Raw genomic sequence first — 14,360 nt, 5'->3', positions numbered from 1 at the left:
TCTGATCCTGCTGACACCTCAGTCTCGGACAGTTCCTCAGATTTGTCACCTAGAAAGAATGGTTCAGGTGTGGGAATCTCCCTCACATCCTCTGCAGCGAAGACTGACGCGAAGAATTCATTGAGCTTCTCCGCATTGGCCTGGTCTTCCTTGAGTTATCTTTTAGCACCTCAATCGTCCAGTGGCCCCACTCATTGTTTGGCAGACTTCCTGCTTCTCATATACTTAAAAAAATGTTGCTCTTATTTTTTGTGTCTTTTGCTAGTTGCTCTTCTGATTCTCTTTTGGCTTGCCTAATTGACTTGACTTGCCAGAGTTTATGTTCCTTTTTGATTTTCCTCAGTAGGATTTGACTTTCAGTTTCTAAAGGATGTCTTTTTGTCTCTAACTGCCTCTTTTACTCTGTTGTTTAACCATGGTGGCATTTTTTTTGGTCCTCTTACTTATTTGGGTTTTTTTATTTGGGGTATATGTATAGTTTGAGCCTTGTTATGGTGTTCTTTAAAAGTTTCCATGCAGCTTGCAGGCATTTCACTCTTGTGACTGTTCCTTTTAATTTTCATTTAACCAGCCTCTTCATTTTTGTGTAGTTTCCCTTTCTGAAGTTAAATGCTACTGTGATGGGTTCCTTTGGTATTTCCCTCCCCACAAGGATGTTAAATTTAATTACATTATGGTCACTATGAGCAAGCAGTTCAGCTATTTTCACTTCTTGGACCAAATCCTGTACGCCACTTAGGACTAAATCAAGAATTGCCTCCCCTTGTGAGTTCCAGGGCTAGCTGCTTCAAGAAGCAGTCATTAATGGAGTCATTCTTGTGATGCTTAGAGTCCCCAGTTGAGATCAGGGCCCCTTTATTCAGACCTACACCCTGTACAGAACATTGCAAGAGGCAATCCCTCCTCATAAGAGTTTACAAGACAAGATGGACTGTGGTGGGAGAAACAAGTATTATTTTCTCATTTTTTAGGTAGAGAATTGTGGCACAGAGAAAGTAAGTGGCTTACCTAAGGTCACACAGGAAATCTATGGCATGCATGACTCCTGAATCTCCCCAGTCCAGGGTCATATTTCCTTATTAATAAATTATGACATTTTAATGGCATACATTTTGTGTTTATGTGTATTGTTTATTTGTCTATAATATGCACTCACACATACTTTATAGAACACTAATACTATTTTATAAAAAGTATGTCCACAATACTCAGTCATTTGTGAATTAAATAGGTCTTCACAGATAAGGAATTAAAACTTTATATTTAGGGCCCTACCAAATTCACAGCCATGAAAAACGTATCATAGACCGTGAAATCTGGTCCGTTGTGTGCTTTTATCCTATATTATATAGACTTCACGGGGGAGACCAGCATTTCTCAAATTGGGGGGGGGTCTTGGCCCAAAATGAAGTTGCAGGGGTGTCACAAGGCTATTTTATGGGGGTTGCAGTATTGCCACCCTTACTTCTGCGCTGCCTTCAGAGCTGGGCAGCCAGAAAACAACGGCTGATGGCCGGGCACCCAGTTCTGAAGGTAGCGCCTCACCAGCAGCACCACAGAAGTAAGGGGGGCAATACCATACCGTGCCATCCTTACTTCTGCGCTGCTGCTGGCAGCAGCTCTACCTTCAGAGCTGGGCTCACGGCCAGCAACCGCCGCTCTCCATCTGCCCAGCTCTGAAGGCAGCACCACTGCCAGCAGCGGTTCAGAAGTAAGGATAGCAGTACCGCAACCCCCCCTACAATAACCTTGCAAACCCCCTTCCCCCCAAACTCCTTTTTGTGTCAGGACCCCTACAATTACAACACTGTGAAATTAGCTGAAATCATGACATTTATTATTTTAAAAATCCTATGACCATGAAATTGACCAAAATGGACCATGAATTTGGCAGGAGCCCTATTTATATTGTATTCTGAAGACATGTATTTTTTTCTATTATGTATTTTGTTTAGGCCTTGTCTTTGTTGTTGTTATCTTCTTCTAGTTTTCTTTTTGAAATACACTAGTTACTGTAGAAATAATATCATTGATATGAATAATGCTTAGTGATAACCACATGTGTTTTTATACAGTCAATGTATGTAAATGCCTCGAGATTTAGGCCACAGTTAGGAAATGTAGATGCTTATGCAACAGTTATAACCAGATATCAGAATACTATAAATATTTACAGAACACTACTGAAAATTTTCCATAATTCTCCAAAAGCTTTTAAAATTCTAGAATAATTTAGTCAAATCTGCCCTATTTTTTTTGTGTTCGCAAACATTTAGCTGAGTGTGTTGGTACACAGCAATCTATAATAGGGCATGTCTTGAACACGCTTCTTAATTTATATTTCTAAATTCGAAATTCTTACCTCAGTTATTTTGCACTTAAGATCTCTGACACATTGCTTACTAGTAGCTTACACCAAATTAATGTATGTTCCTCCTGCCAATACTTAAATATTTGCTTTTGTGCTTTGATAATATTCCCTTATCTTGCAAGATTAAGGTCATCGGGTGGCAAAACAGAAACAATCAGACTTGCTAAGTGTGTAATTTTTTCAGTATACTACTTATCTTTATAGACTAATGATGCTTTTTAATGCTTACTATTTTAGAGGTAAGTCAACGATTCCCAACAACCCATCCAAATGGGAGACAGATCATGCTTACCTATCTGCTACCATGGCTTCATAACATCGAACTTGTAGACAGCAGACTTCTTCTCCCAGGTTCAAGCCCTAGCACCCCAGAGGATGAAATAAAGGACAAGGAAGGGGAAATAGCTGTCACATATGGACTGAAAGGAAATGGATGGGGATCTCCGGAGGCCACATCGTTGGTGCTTAATAATCTCATGTATATGACAGCTAAGGTAAAGCAAAACTGTTTTCTGAAATATTCAGGCTATGATATTTTTAAAAAATTCAAAAATAATTGAGTTGCATAGTGCAAACTCAAAAACAAAAGTGTTTCTAGAATTCTTCCCGTTGATATTTGACATTTTGCATGAGCACAAATGCTCATGTTTCTCTGTCTAAATGTGAATTTCATTCTGAGTAAAAAATTGTACAAGTTTCTACGTGGAGCCCAAGTCCCATTGAAATGCCATTTCACTTCTGACTGGTTTGTAGGCTCCTGAATCTCTTAGTTGCTTTTGAAAATTGTACTCTACATCTTGTTACTGTGTTTTGCTATTGATTTTGCATGAGCTGATGTTGTAAAATAACATACCTTTAGTTTCTCTTCTAAATGTCTAAATTAATTATATGTTTAGTGCACCTTTTCAAAAATTCCATCTCTGTGCCTCTTTACAGTATGGAGATGAAGTTCCTGGGCTAGAGATGGAAAATGTCTGGAATGCCTTGGCCAACAATGAGAAATGGAGCAACAACCTTAGAATAACACTGCAATTTCTAATTAGCTTGTGTGGGGTTAGCAGTGATACCATCCTTTTACCTTATGTAAGTGTTTGTGTTTTGTTTTATTTGCTGTTGGTTGCATTGTATTTTTAAGGAAGAAAACAGCATTTGTAGAAAATGAATTTCTTCTGAAATTAGGTCAGTTGGGAAAAGTAAACGAGCCCAGGTGTTGAAGGCAAACAGATAAAATGTGCCATCAGAGCCTGTCTTTGCACCAGTGGAGCTTACTTGGTTTCAAGCAGGGGTAAGCTCCACCAGTAAAAATAGCAGTTTTGTCTAAGTTCAGCTTTGTCAGCGCCCCGGAATAGTGCAACAGTAACAGTGGCTAGCCACTAATTGCTGAAATCATTGTGAACAAACATCAGAACCATTTTTCAGTATCGAAGTTACACAACAGATACTCATTTTATACATACAAAATGTTATGAACATGAAAGAAAGGAACTCTTCCAAGTTTAAATAACTTGCATGAAAAATTAACTAAGTTAAAAATATTAAGTGCCTTGAACTTTCCCCAGCAGGCAGCTAGTTTAGACAACCTGTATGCTAAATTTTGTAAGGGTTTAAAACAATGAAAAGTTATACAAGGAACAGGATAATTCATGCTATCTCCAGTATTAGTGTGTGTGAGTTTTAAGGATTTAGCTCCAATTCAGGAAAGCACCAAGCATGTGTTTATCTTTAAACATATGCTGAAGTCCATCCTTCTTTAACAAGGCTAGGATTTTGAAAGGTGTATGTCAATGGGAGTTGGGTGCCTAACTCCTTTTAAGCATTTTCAAAAATCCCATTGCATAGCACTTAAGAAAGTGTTAAAGATTCCTTTTAGTCAATTGAACTTAAGCATGTGCTTAAGGGCTTTGCTGAGTCAGAACCTTATATCAGTCATCTATGGTGCAATTCAGGATGTCAATTTAAACACTAGTGGAAATTGTAAAGTTTAGCATGTCAGCTTATTCCTTTTTGTTCCCCACATAGCTGTCATTGGTTACATAACTGTTCCTTCTTGTATGTGAGTCAAGTTGTACAATATATTGCTGCTGTTGCTGCCGTTAGAATAAAACAGTTTTTTTTCTGAGTGAAGTAATATAGCTCCACTTCTGTCTGGCTCTTCAGTGGTTGGGAGAAACTGAATCAAAATTTAGTGCTTTTTACTTTTTTCAGCAGAATTAGTTTCTTATTTGACTGTCCCTAGTAGTTCCCATACTAAAAAAATCAGAATCTATCATTACAATGATTACGTTAGTTAATAGCATCACAGGTGTGCATGGTTCTTTATAAACAGTTTAAAATGACAGGTGTGCCCTGAGGAGTTTACCACCCATAACAGAGTAAGGAAAACAAAGGATGGGGGAGAGTTTGTGGGAAGACAATAGAGGATCACAAGATGTCCTCATTATTACATATACATCTTTTTGGTTCCCTTTTATTTTTTAATTTAATATATTAAAATTGTGGACTTTGTCTTTGTGCAATGAAAGCTGGATGGTTGTTAGTGCAAGAAAGCTAATCCAAAGAAGAAAAAATTGAAGGAGGATAATGTGGTGCTCCTGGTCAGGAAAAATATTTCAGGTTTAAAAGGTTGGTATGGGAAAAGGTGCAAAGCTTATGAGAGAAGGAGACAAAGGGCCTGATCCAAAACACATTGAAGTCAGTGAGAGTTTGTTTATTGACTTTAATAGGCTTTGAAACAGGCCCAAAAGGAGCATCAAGGTCAGTTGAGTTGACAGGAGTTGTGGAATCTCCTTCACTGGAGGTTTTCAAGAGGAGGCTGGATAGACATCTGTCTTTGATGATTTAGACATGACAAATCCTGCATCTTGGCAGGGGTTTAGACTAGATGACCCCTGCAACCCCTTCTAACCCTATGGTTCTATGACAGAAAATGCTGGGAACTGAGGGTAGACTAGAGGCAGGACTGTTACAGTAATCTGGTTGATTTTATTAAGGCAATGCTAGCCATTTCAGAAAACATTCTTTGCTACCTGAGCTATTGAAATGCCTTTTGTGCTTCTCCAGTCTGTGTCTACATAATGCTGCTAAAGATGGTCAAAAGCACAGGTGTGTTTTAGGTTTTGTCAGCCCAAGAAAAGATATGCTTTAGTTTGAATTTGTATCCAAAGTGCATAGAATACCTGTTACTTTCTCTTGAAACTGTATGTAAAGCAATTAAAGCCCCCATCTAGTAACTTCTGTCATGCTTTGTTTTCTGGAACTGACTTTTTCCTTTAGCTCAAATAGCTTATTTACAGAGGTCAGTGATGGCAAGTTATTACCATTAAGTAATTCACTGTTTTTGTTTATGCTTTATTTGTATTTCATAGCCAAGAAATCCAGAGGAGGCATATATCCCCACACACTCTCACAGAGGTTATACGCTCATAGAGAAATATACAAATACTACTCCTGGGGGAATTCTGCCCCCAAAAATTAAAACTGGTGTGCCAAAAAAATGTTTAAAAGTGCACACAATATTTTATAATTTTGCAAAATTCTGCATATTTTATTTGTCAAAATAACACAATATAATCACTCCAGTTTCAGTTATTTTGGTAATTTATTTCAAAATACCTGTCAGCAAGCATGTCTGTAGCAATACAGACAACAAAAAAGATTCCCCCAGGAGTAGAGAGTTAAAAAAACCTCTATGACAACCCAGTTCCTGTTTCTCTGTTATGCTTTTGTTGGGTGCCTCAGTCTGGGTATGTCACACATGCCAGATAGGCACATCGGGGAAAACTCTGTCCCTCTGGTCTTTTGGTTGATTCTCATTTTTTTGCCCTGCCCCCATAGGGTTACCATATATAGATTCCCAAACAAATGACACTGCCAAGAGAAGGGGAAGGCATAGAGGGAACTGGAGGGGGGAATACAGTTGAAGAGTGGTGGAGCAGTGTGTGTGTACTGCAAGGGGCTGGAGGGAGCTGTGCGGGGCTCCCCAGCCCAGACACCCACATCCCCTCCCCTCCAGAGTCCAGCCGCTGGGCCAAACACCCTCCCCTCCTCCCCCCCAGAACCCAGGAATCTAGAGGAAGAAACAGCCTGATGCTGGTCAGATGGGGCTTGTATGGAGTTTCCTTCACACAGCCTCCTCCCTTCAGGACATGCTGGGAACCGCAGCTGTCAGGAACCCTCCAGCACCCTCTCCCCATCCCCTTCCAATCAGCAGTGTCCTCTATTTGTGAGCTGGGGAGCCTAACTCTGCTGGTTCCAGCAGCCCTTGGTGGTGGCCAGCAGCTCTGCAGCACCAAAACTGCAGGGGAAAAAATGAAATTCTGTGCATAACATTAATCCTGCGCAAATTCTGCATCACGCAGTGGTGCAGAATTCCCCCAGGAGTAATAGACACAGATGTATACATTCAGAGTTTGTATTAAAACAGCAATGCCTATATGCAATGAAATGTAGGTATTGTTTGTTCATATATAACAATGGGAGAAACATGTAAGGCCTGTTTAAGAGAAATCTGATAAAAAAATGCAGTCATAAAATTAAAAATGATTATAAAAATAGGCGGTTTAGAGAATATACTCTTATGTGGAGATGCAAAACAAACCCCCCACAAAACTTCAGCAGTAGCCATGAACATTCAGAAAAGGGAAGTAATGTAATATATTCAAACACTATTTATTGCTTCTTCACAAAAAACTGGAATATAGTTCTTCCTCCAGTGCTGCTTTTTGTAACATAAAGTTAAAAGAACAAAGGCATCTTTCTGTCTTTCCTCAACTTTGCCATGATAGGAGCCTTATGATTAAGGCTGCGACTCTATCACAGAAGTCACAGACTCCGTGACTTTCCGGGACCTCCAGGACTTCTGCAGCAGCCGGTGTGGCTGGCCCGGGGGCCGCGTGAGCAGCTCGGGCAGCCCCTGGGCCAGCTGTACTGGATGCTACTGGGGCAGTCTCAGGCCACCATGCCCCCTCCTCCTAGCAGCAGCAGGAGTTTGGGTGTGTGAGGGGGCTCAGGGCTGGGGCAGGTGGTTGGGGCCTGGGAGAGGGAGAGGGCTCGAGTGGCGCTTACCTCGGGGGGCTCCCCGGAATCAGCGACATGTCCCTCAGCTCCTAGGTGGAGGCTTGGCCAGGCAGCTCTGTGCGCTGCCTCCACCCGCAGGCGCTGCCCCCACAGCTTCTTTTGGTCGCAGTTCCCGGCCAATGGGAGCTGTGGAGTCAGCGCTCAGGACGGGGACAGCACGCCTAGGAGCTGAGGGACATGTCACCGCTTCTGGGGAGTCGTGCAGAGCCAAGTAGGGAGCCTGCCAGCCCCGCCAAACCCCCTCCCTTCCCAGCAATCGTGGGGATCCCAGGCCACATGCTGCTGCCTGCCTCCCCAAGCACCAGCGCGGGTCCTTGGACGCCCTCCCCAAGCACCTGCAGCGCCCCTAGCCCCCCAGACTAGCACATGTGAAGCAGGTCGTAGAAATAGGGATATCAGCATTCCTCCTGTTCTTCTACATGTGATCCGAGAGCTGAACATTTTTAATGTTTAAAAAAAAAAAGTTAAATGCTCCTAAAGCAGCATTCTAGATTTGGGTGAGTGAGTTTGCTGCTAAAGAGAGAGACAGTAAGGATGGTGGCAGCCAAGGAGGAGAAATAAATCCCTGGAGGACAATTGCTTGTTAAAACCTGTAGCTACTCAGATTTGTTGTATCCAAATTAGACTTGAAATGGCAATAGTATGCCACTCACCCCTATCCTAGTTAGAAACAAGGAGAACACAATATATTTACTTCAGAGAGCATAGATGAGTCATGCCTCCCCATACTGGTGGGGGGGGCACAATCTAAAGGAAAGGACACATGACCACCCCATGTGTCTCCTCTGCCCAGTGACTCTCCCCGCCCTGTGCCCTGTGCTCTCCCTTTCCCACCAGAGTTACCTGCAGGGGGTTGGGTGCTCTGTCCTTCTCCTCCTGCACTTCCCCCTCCCCCCTATCCCGGCACATTGAGCTCTGCTCTCCCTGGCAGCCTGGCGAGGAGCGGTACAGAGCTGCTTCTCACGGAGCTGAAACTGGCCACTCCAGGCAGCTGCCTGAGAGAGCCTGGTTGTAGAGATGGTGGCGGTGGGCTGCCCCACACCCAGGCCCAGCCGCTAGGGACAGGAGCCAAGTGAGCTGGAAATGTGCCGGGGGGCAAGGGGACTGCAGTTCACTCAGCCCCTGTCCCCAGCCACCGGGCTCAAGCTGGGGGCGATCTCCTGCCGCCGCTGCCACTTCCCCAGCGAGGCTGTCTCTCAAGCAGCCACCACACTGCACACAGCAGCGAACCAGAGTGGCAGGCGTGAGAAATGTCTGGTCCCCCCTCTTCCGCTCCCTGCCTAGGCCCGGCTGCCAGGGACAGAGGCCGAATGTGCCAGGGGGCAGGCGCAATGGGAGAAGGACAGAGCCCCTCTCCCTCCCCTCCACCCTCCCGCCCTGGTAGGCCAAGCAGAAATCTGTGGGCGGGGGCACTTGACCCCACATACCCTTCCTATGCATCGTCTATGGCAGAGAGCAAAATAATTAGCAACTAAAGATAATACCAACAAATTATCCACAGCATTCTGGCTTGCAGAATCCAAAAGGCCATATTGCTGCAAGATTAACTATTCGTCTTTACCTTTCTCTGTTTTGGAATCAGCGTGCCTCTGGTCCTCACCAGGTGCTTCCTGCCTTCAGCCATATGTTCTGGCTCAATGGGCACAAGGCAAGGCAAGGCAAGGCAAGGCAGGGGTAGTTCAGTGGTTTGCACATTGGCATGCTAAACCCAGGGTTGTGAGTTCAATCCTTGAGGAGGCCACTTAGGCCAGGTCTACACTAACCCCCTAATTCGAACTAAGGTACGCAACTTCAGCTACGTGAATAACGTAGCTGAAGTTCAAAGTACCTTAGTTCGAACTTACCTTGGTCCACACGCGGCAGGCAGGCTCCCCCGTCGACTCCGCGGTACTCCTCTCGCCGAGCTGGAGTACCGCAGTCGACGGCGAGCACTTCCGGGTTCGACTTATCGCGTCCAGACAAGATGCGATAAGTCGAACCCGGAAGTTCGATCGCTCGTCGCCGAACTACCGGGTAAGTGTAGCCCAGACCTTAGGGATCTGGGGCAAAATCAGTACTTGGTCCTGCTAGTGAAGGCAGGGGGCTGGACTTGATGACCTTTCAACATCCCTTCCAGTTCTAGGAGATAGGATATCTCCATTTATTTATTTATAATTTATGCCTCTAACACTTTATTGGCTGGCTTTTTTAAAGAGGCCAAGATTGCTTAAAGGTGTCTGGCTGGTCTTTTTTTATTTCTTTTTCTTTTAAGTGTTGTTTTCTTAGTGCATCCACATGAACTGCTCTGCTCCCCTGGCTTTAGAGGGTGCTGTGCAAGGTTTATAGGTAAGATGTTGCCCATCTCTAATCATAGTACACATGATTAGTGAAGAGCATATGCTTTTTAGAAACTCCTACAATATCTCACAGTGACATACAACAAGCACATTTTTTCAGTTACTTTAGCATAGTCTTTAAATGTGTACATTTTCTCTAAGGTTAAAAAAGAAACTAAAATAAATAGAAAATAACAAATGTGAGAATTTTGCCATTCACTTCAATAGGAGTAGTCTCAGCATGGTATACATTATTGACTTTACTGTGATAGCTTGTTTACCTATGCAGATATGTATTTTCAAGACTTCTGAAAATATCTTTGACTGTCATTACATGTGTAAATGGCTAGCTGGATCCTTACCTACCATTTGTGTGTGCAATTACCTGACTTTCACATACAATTGCATGCATAAATGTACACATGAAATTATGCGTGGACCCCTGGTTTTCGTTTTGGAACTTTCGCCCTATGAAGTATGGCAAGCTTTACCTTGGAGAGTATTCATGTAATCAAAAGATTAACCCCCCTGAATATGATTCACAAGTAATGCTAGTTTCAGAGTTTTAAATTACATTCTGAATATTAAAAATGTTGGTTATGGAGAATAATAACCAAATAATTTTGAGCAACCAGATCAGAGATTTGTTTTTAAGAGAAAGTATGTTGAAATCAAAAGGGAGTTTTATTCGTATTAATATGAGTACGGTTAATTCAGTTACATTGTCTGGTGTCTTTTTCAACAGTAATATATGCATTTTAGCCTTTTAGTTATTGCAAAGTAATATGTTTTTATTGTGTGAATCATTCTAGTTTTTTATCTATTTTGTGTGGAGACTAAATGACTTTTTTCTCCTTCAGATCAAAAAGGTTGCCATATATTTGTGTCGGAATAACACTATTCAAACAATGGAAGAGCTGCTTTTTGAACTGCAGCAGACCGATCCAGTAAACCCTATTGTCCAGCATTGTGATAATCCACCTTTTTACCGCTTTACTGCCAGCAACAAACCCTCAGCTGTTGCTTCTGGTATGGGCTAAGCGTTATTATTTCAGCTATGACTTTATACCTTTTTTTTTTTAGTCTCAGTCTCTTTGTTCAGTTCCATTCAGTAATACAAATAAATAATAATGACACCTATAAGTCACAGCACCTACTAGCATGGCTGCATGCTCTGCAAATCACATGCACTGAATGACAGATTCATTTAGTTGTTCTCTCTCGTGCAGCCTACTATACTGCTTCTCTAGAGCTCAACAGGATGTTGGTGAGACTGAGCTTGAGATCTGGTGTATGTCATAGTGTCATGTTCTCTTTGACCACCATGTTCCAAAAGTTGCATTAGACTTTCAAAACTAGGACTGCAACACAGTTAAGGTGCTAGCTTGTCAATAAACTAGGGCGCTGGGGAATACCTGCTGTGATCATGGGATTGCTGGTCGCACACTGTTCTGTAATATTAATGATAGAAGAACCAATTCAGATAAATGATGAACTGTACCAAACCCTGACTGCTTCTTTTTAAACCGGTAAGGAACAGTGAACACAAATTTACAGGACATGCAAGACTCTGAGAACTCACTTTTTTTAGGATGTGAAACAAGACCCTAAAACACATGTACGTGTTGCATGGATATGAATGTGTGTGTAGTATATGCATAATGACCAATTTTACTGTGGCCTTTGACATAAATCTAAAGGTAAAGTTTTTTATTGTTGTTTTAGTATGAAAGAAAAGAAGCTCATGAAAAGACTGTACGTTATTTAATGGGTGTGCTTGTTGTCATCTCGCATACAGGAACTACCTCTAGCAGTAATACTGTTGTAGCTGGCCAAGACAGTTTTCCTGATATAGAGGAGAGCAGGATGGTGAAGGAAACTGATGAAAGGTTTGTAATCTCTTTCTCCAAAATGAGCGCATTTTAAAAAAATATTTTAAGGGCCAGATTGACTTCAGCTCATGTCAATCAACCAAGCTCCATTGACTTCAGTGGAGCCACACTGATCTAGACTGGCTGATGATCTTTCTGACCATAAGCATTGTTTTTATCCCAGGAGGAATGTTTTTAAATAGTCATTCAGGAAAGCAGGCTGCAGAACCTCCTGTTTCAAACAGTTGATTAGTAACATAAGCCTAATATTGTAGGTACAGCCTAGGTATGTGTGACACCTAAATTGAGCAATTTGTGCTACATAGCTCATGTTGTAGGAACCAACTGGACAAGAGAAAGAGAAGTGGGGGAATTTACTGAAAAAAAGAATTTTAAAATCTTTTTAAAATATTGGGTTTGATCCCATACTCTTTTAGTCCATGAAGAGAGGATGAAAATCTGTGTGCAGACCAGTGTTCCTGACTGTGCAGAGAAGGTCAGTGTCACTCTTCCTTTTTAGGATGAGATGGCAGATATTGGAAGGACCATTTTCTACATCTGAAAAATATTCTGCCTAGCAATCCTGAGTCAATTAATATATTTCCAGCCTTCTGCTTCTTTCATTTCTTATTGTATGTATATAATCTTGATACACTGGAGAACTGGGTTATAGACAACAAAATGAAATTCAACAAAGACAAATGTAAGGTGCTACACTTAGGGAAGAAAAACCAAATGCACAAATACAGAATGTGGGATAACTGGCTTGTCAGCAGCACTGCTGAGAAGGATTTGGGAGTTGTTGTAGATCACAGCTTCAACATGAGTCAGCATTGCAAAGTTGTTGCATAAAAAACAAATGCAATTTTTGGTTGCATTAACAGAGGCGTAGCATGCAAGTCACGAGAGGCGATAGTACCGCTCTACTCGGCACTGGTTAGGCCTCAGCTGGAATACTGTGTCCAGTTTTGGTCACCAGTGTATAGAAAGGATGTAGAGAAACTGGAAAGGACTCAGAGGTGAGCAACAAAGATGATCACAGGGATGGAATGCAAGCTATACAAGCAAAGGCTGAAGGAACTGGGTACGTTTAGTTTGGAAAAGAGGAGATTGGGGGGGGATATGATAGCTGCCATAAAAAAAGATGGAGAAAAGTTGTTGTCTCTTGCCATAGAGGGCAGGATAAGAGACAATAGGTTCAAACTACGGCATAGCAGATTTAGATTAAATCTCAGGAAAAACTTCCTACCTGTCAGAAAAGTAGGACAATGGAATGGACTGCCTGGGGAGGTTGTAGAAGCTCCTTCGCTGGAGGTTTTCAAAAGGAGGCTGGATAGCCATCTGTCTTAGGTGGTTTACACACAACAAATCTTCCATCTTGGCAGGGGGCTAGACTAGATGACCTTTGCAGTCCCTTCTAACCCTATGATTTTACATTCTTATATGTAAAAACGGTACCGATTACAAAACGGTAGAGTCACAAGTTAAAGGGGTACACCATATCCTGTACCACAGAAAAGTCTATTTTCTTTTCCTTACTAAATCCCTTTTCTCTTTAGATGGTAAATACGTATGAGCTGCAATAACGTCAGTGAAGTCCCCGTTAATGTTGAGTTAGTTTATGGTTCTTGATGTCCACTAGCGTCATTTCAAAGTCAAGGGTCTGAGCCATCCTCCAGTGGATCAGGGCTCAAATGAGCAAGAACAATCAGCTCAGAGATCGTCTCCTGTAGTTCCCCTGTTTATAACCACTTTGAACTATCTGTTTGTTAGATCTTATAAATATAAGAGGTTGCCATTTTCTCAGCTCAATCTCTTACTTTCTCTATAGAGTAAGCTTGGTTAGGCATTCAGATGTCATGCTGTGGAGCATGGTATAAAAACTTCATATAACAGAGTATGTGCCAAAGCCGATAGGGGTCTCAGAATAGGGAGCTGAAAGATGCCGTGTGTGAGCAACAAGAAAATAAACTCTTTGCCTTTGAGTAGCCTTCTTATTTTTCCCTACAAAAATTGTTTATAGGTATATTGGGGCTTTTTTTAATGGCAGAGCGAACAACTGACCCAGTTGTAACTTGCCAGCAATTTCACAGTTTCCTGTCTCACAAAATTAATTTACATATGGCCTAACCAATTTTTCAGTAATAGTGTGCTGTGATACTTTTGTATTCTCATGTCTGATTTTGTAAGCAAATAGTTTTTATGTGAGGTAAAACTTGGGGGTATGCAAGACAAATCAGGAAAGGGATACAGTAGTCTGGAAAGGTTGAGAGCCACTGCTATATTTAAATACACAGATGTAGAATTGTTCTTAGTGTTCTCTTTGCAGTCATTTTTTTTTTAAATAATAAGGTGACCAGAGCAGATGTTGTGGATAACTTTGTCTCCAACAGTCATTGTTCTTTAAATATGATTATGATAAAGAATTTATACAGTAAGTAATAGAAGATTTGCCATCTGCTCTCATAATCACAGGCCTGTTTTGGAATAACATATAATGAATCTAAGTAGAAAATATTTTAGTTTTTGTGTTGAAGACACAATATCACATAAAAGGAAGCCCTGAGTAATGTGTGAAATGCCATTTACTTGTCTAGAAAATGTTTTGGTCTGGCACAACGTCATCATGCTGCACCATAGCTTTTCAAGGTGATGATGTTGCATTGTGTCTTGTCTTGTGATGTGATTTCTTTCTCTGAAATCACAATACTGTATTGTTTTGATATC

General features: G+C 41.7%; 2 protein-coding genes across 16 annotated transcripts in view; one reads left to right on the top strand and one right to left on the bottom strand.

The window, feature by feature from the left end:
• Window positions 1-14,360, bottom strand: part of N4BP2L2 (NEDD4 binding protein 2 like 2) — a 667,270-nt gene that overhangs the window by 293,097 nt on the left and 359,813 nt on the right. The gene's annotated exons all lie outside the window — the stretch shown is intronic.
• Window positions 1-14,360, top strand: part of FRY (FRY microtubule binding protein) — a 402,818-nt gene that overhangs the window by 285,119 nt on the left and 103,339 nt on the right. For all 11 annotated transcript variants that reach the window (XM_065594453.1, XM_065594448.1, XM_065594426.1 and 8 more), the window contains 4 exons: window positions 2,609-2,865; window positions 3,308-3,454; window positions 10,623-10,791; window positions 11,561-11,651. In XM_065594453.1, the coding sequence (XP_065450525.1) occupies window positions 2,609-2,865; window positions 3,308-3,454; window positions 10,623-10,791; window positions 11,561-11,651 (664 nt within the window). The remainder of the gene's footprint in view (window positions 1-2,608; window positions 2,866-3,307; window positions 3,455-10,622; window positions 10,792-11,560; window positions 11,652-14,360) is intronic.

Source organism: Chrysemys picta, chromosome 1, assembly GCF_011386835.1.
Source record: "Chrysemys picta bellii isolate R12L10 chromosome 1, ASM1138683v2, whole genome shotgun sequence".
In the NCBI taxonomy this organism is placed as follows: domain Eukaryota; kingdom Metazoa; phylum Chordata; order Testudines; family Emydidae; genus Chrysemys; species Chrysemys picta.
Note: the sequence above shows the minus strand (reverse complement) of the source record. Positions and strands in the feature narration are given on the sequence as shown.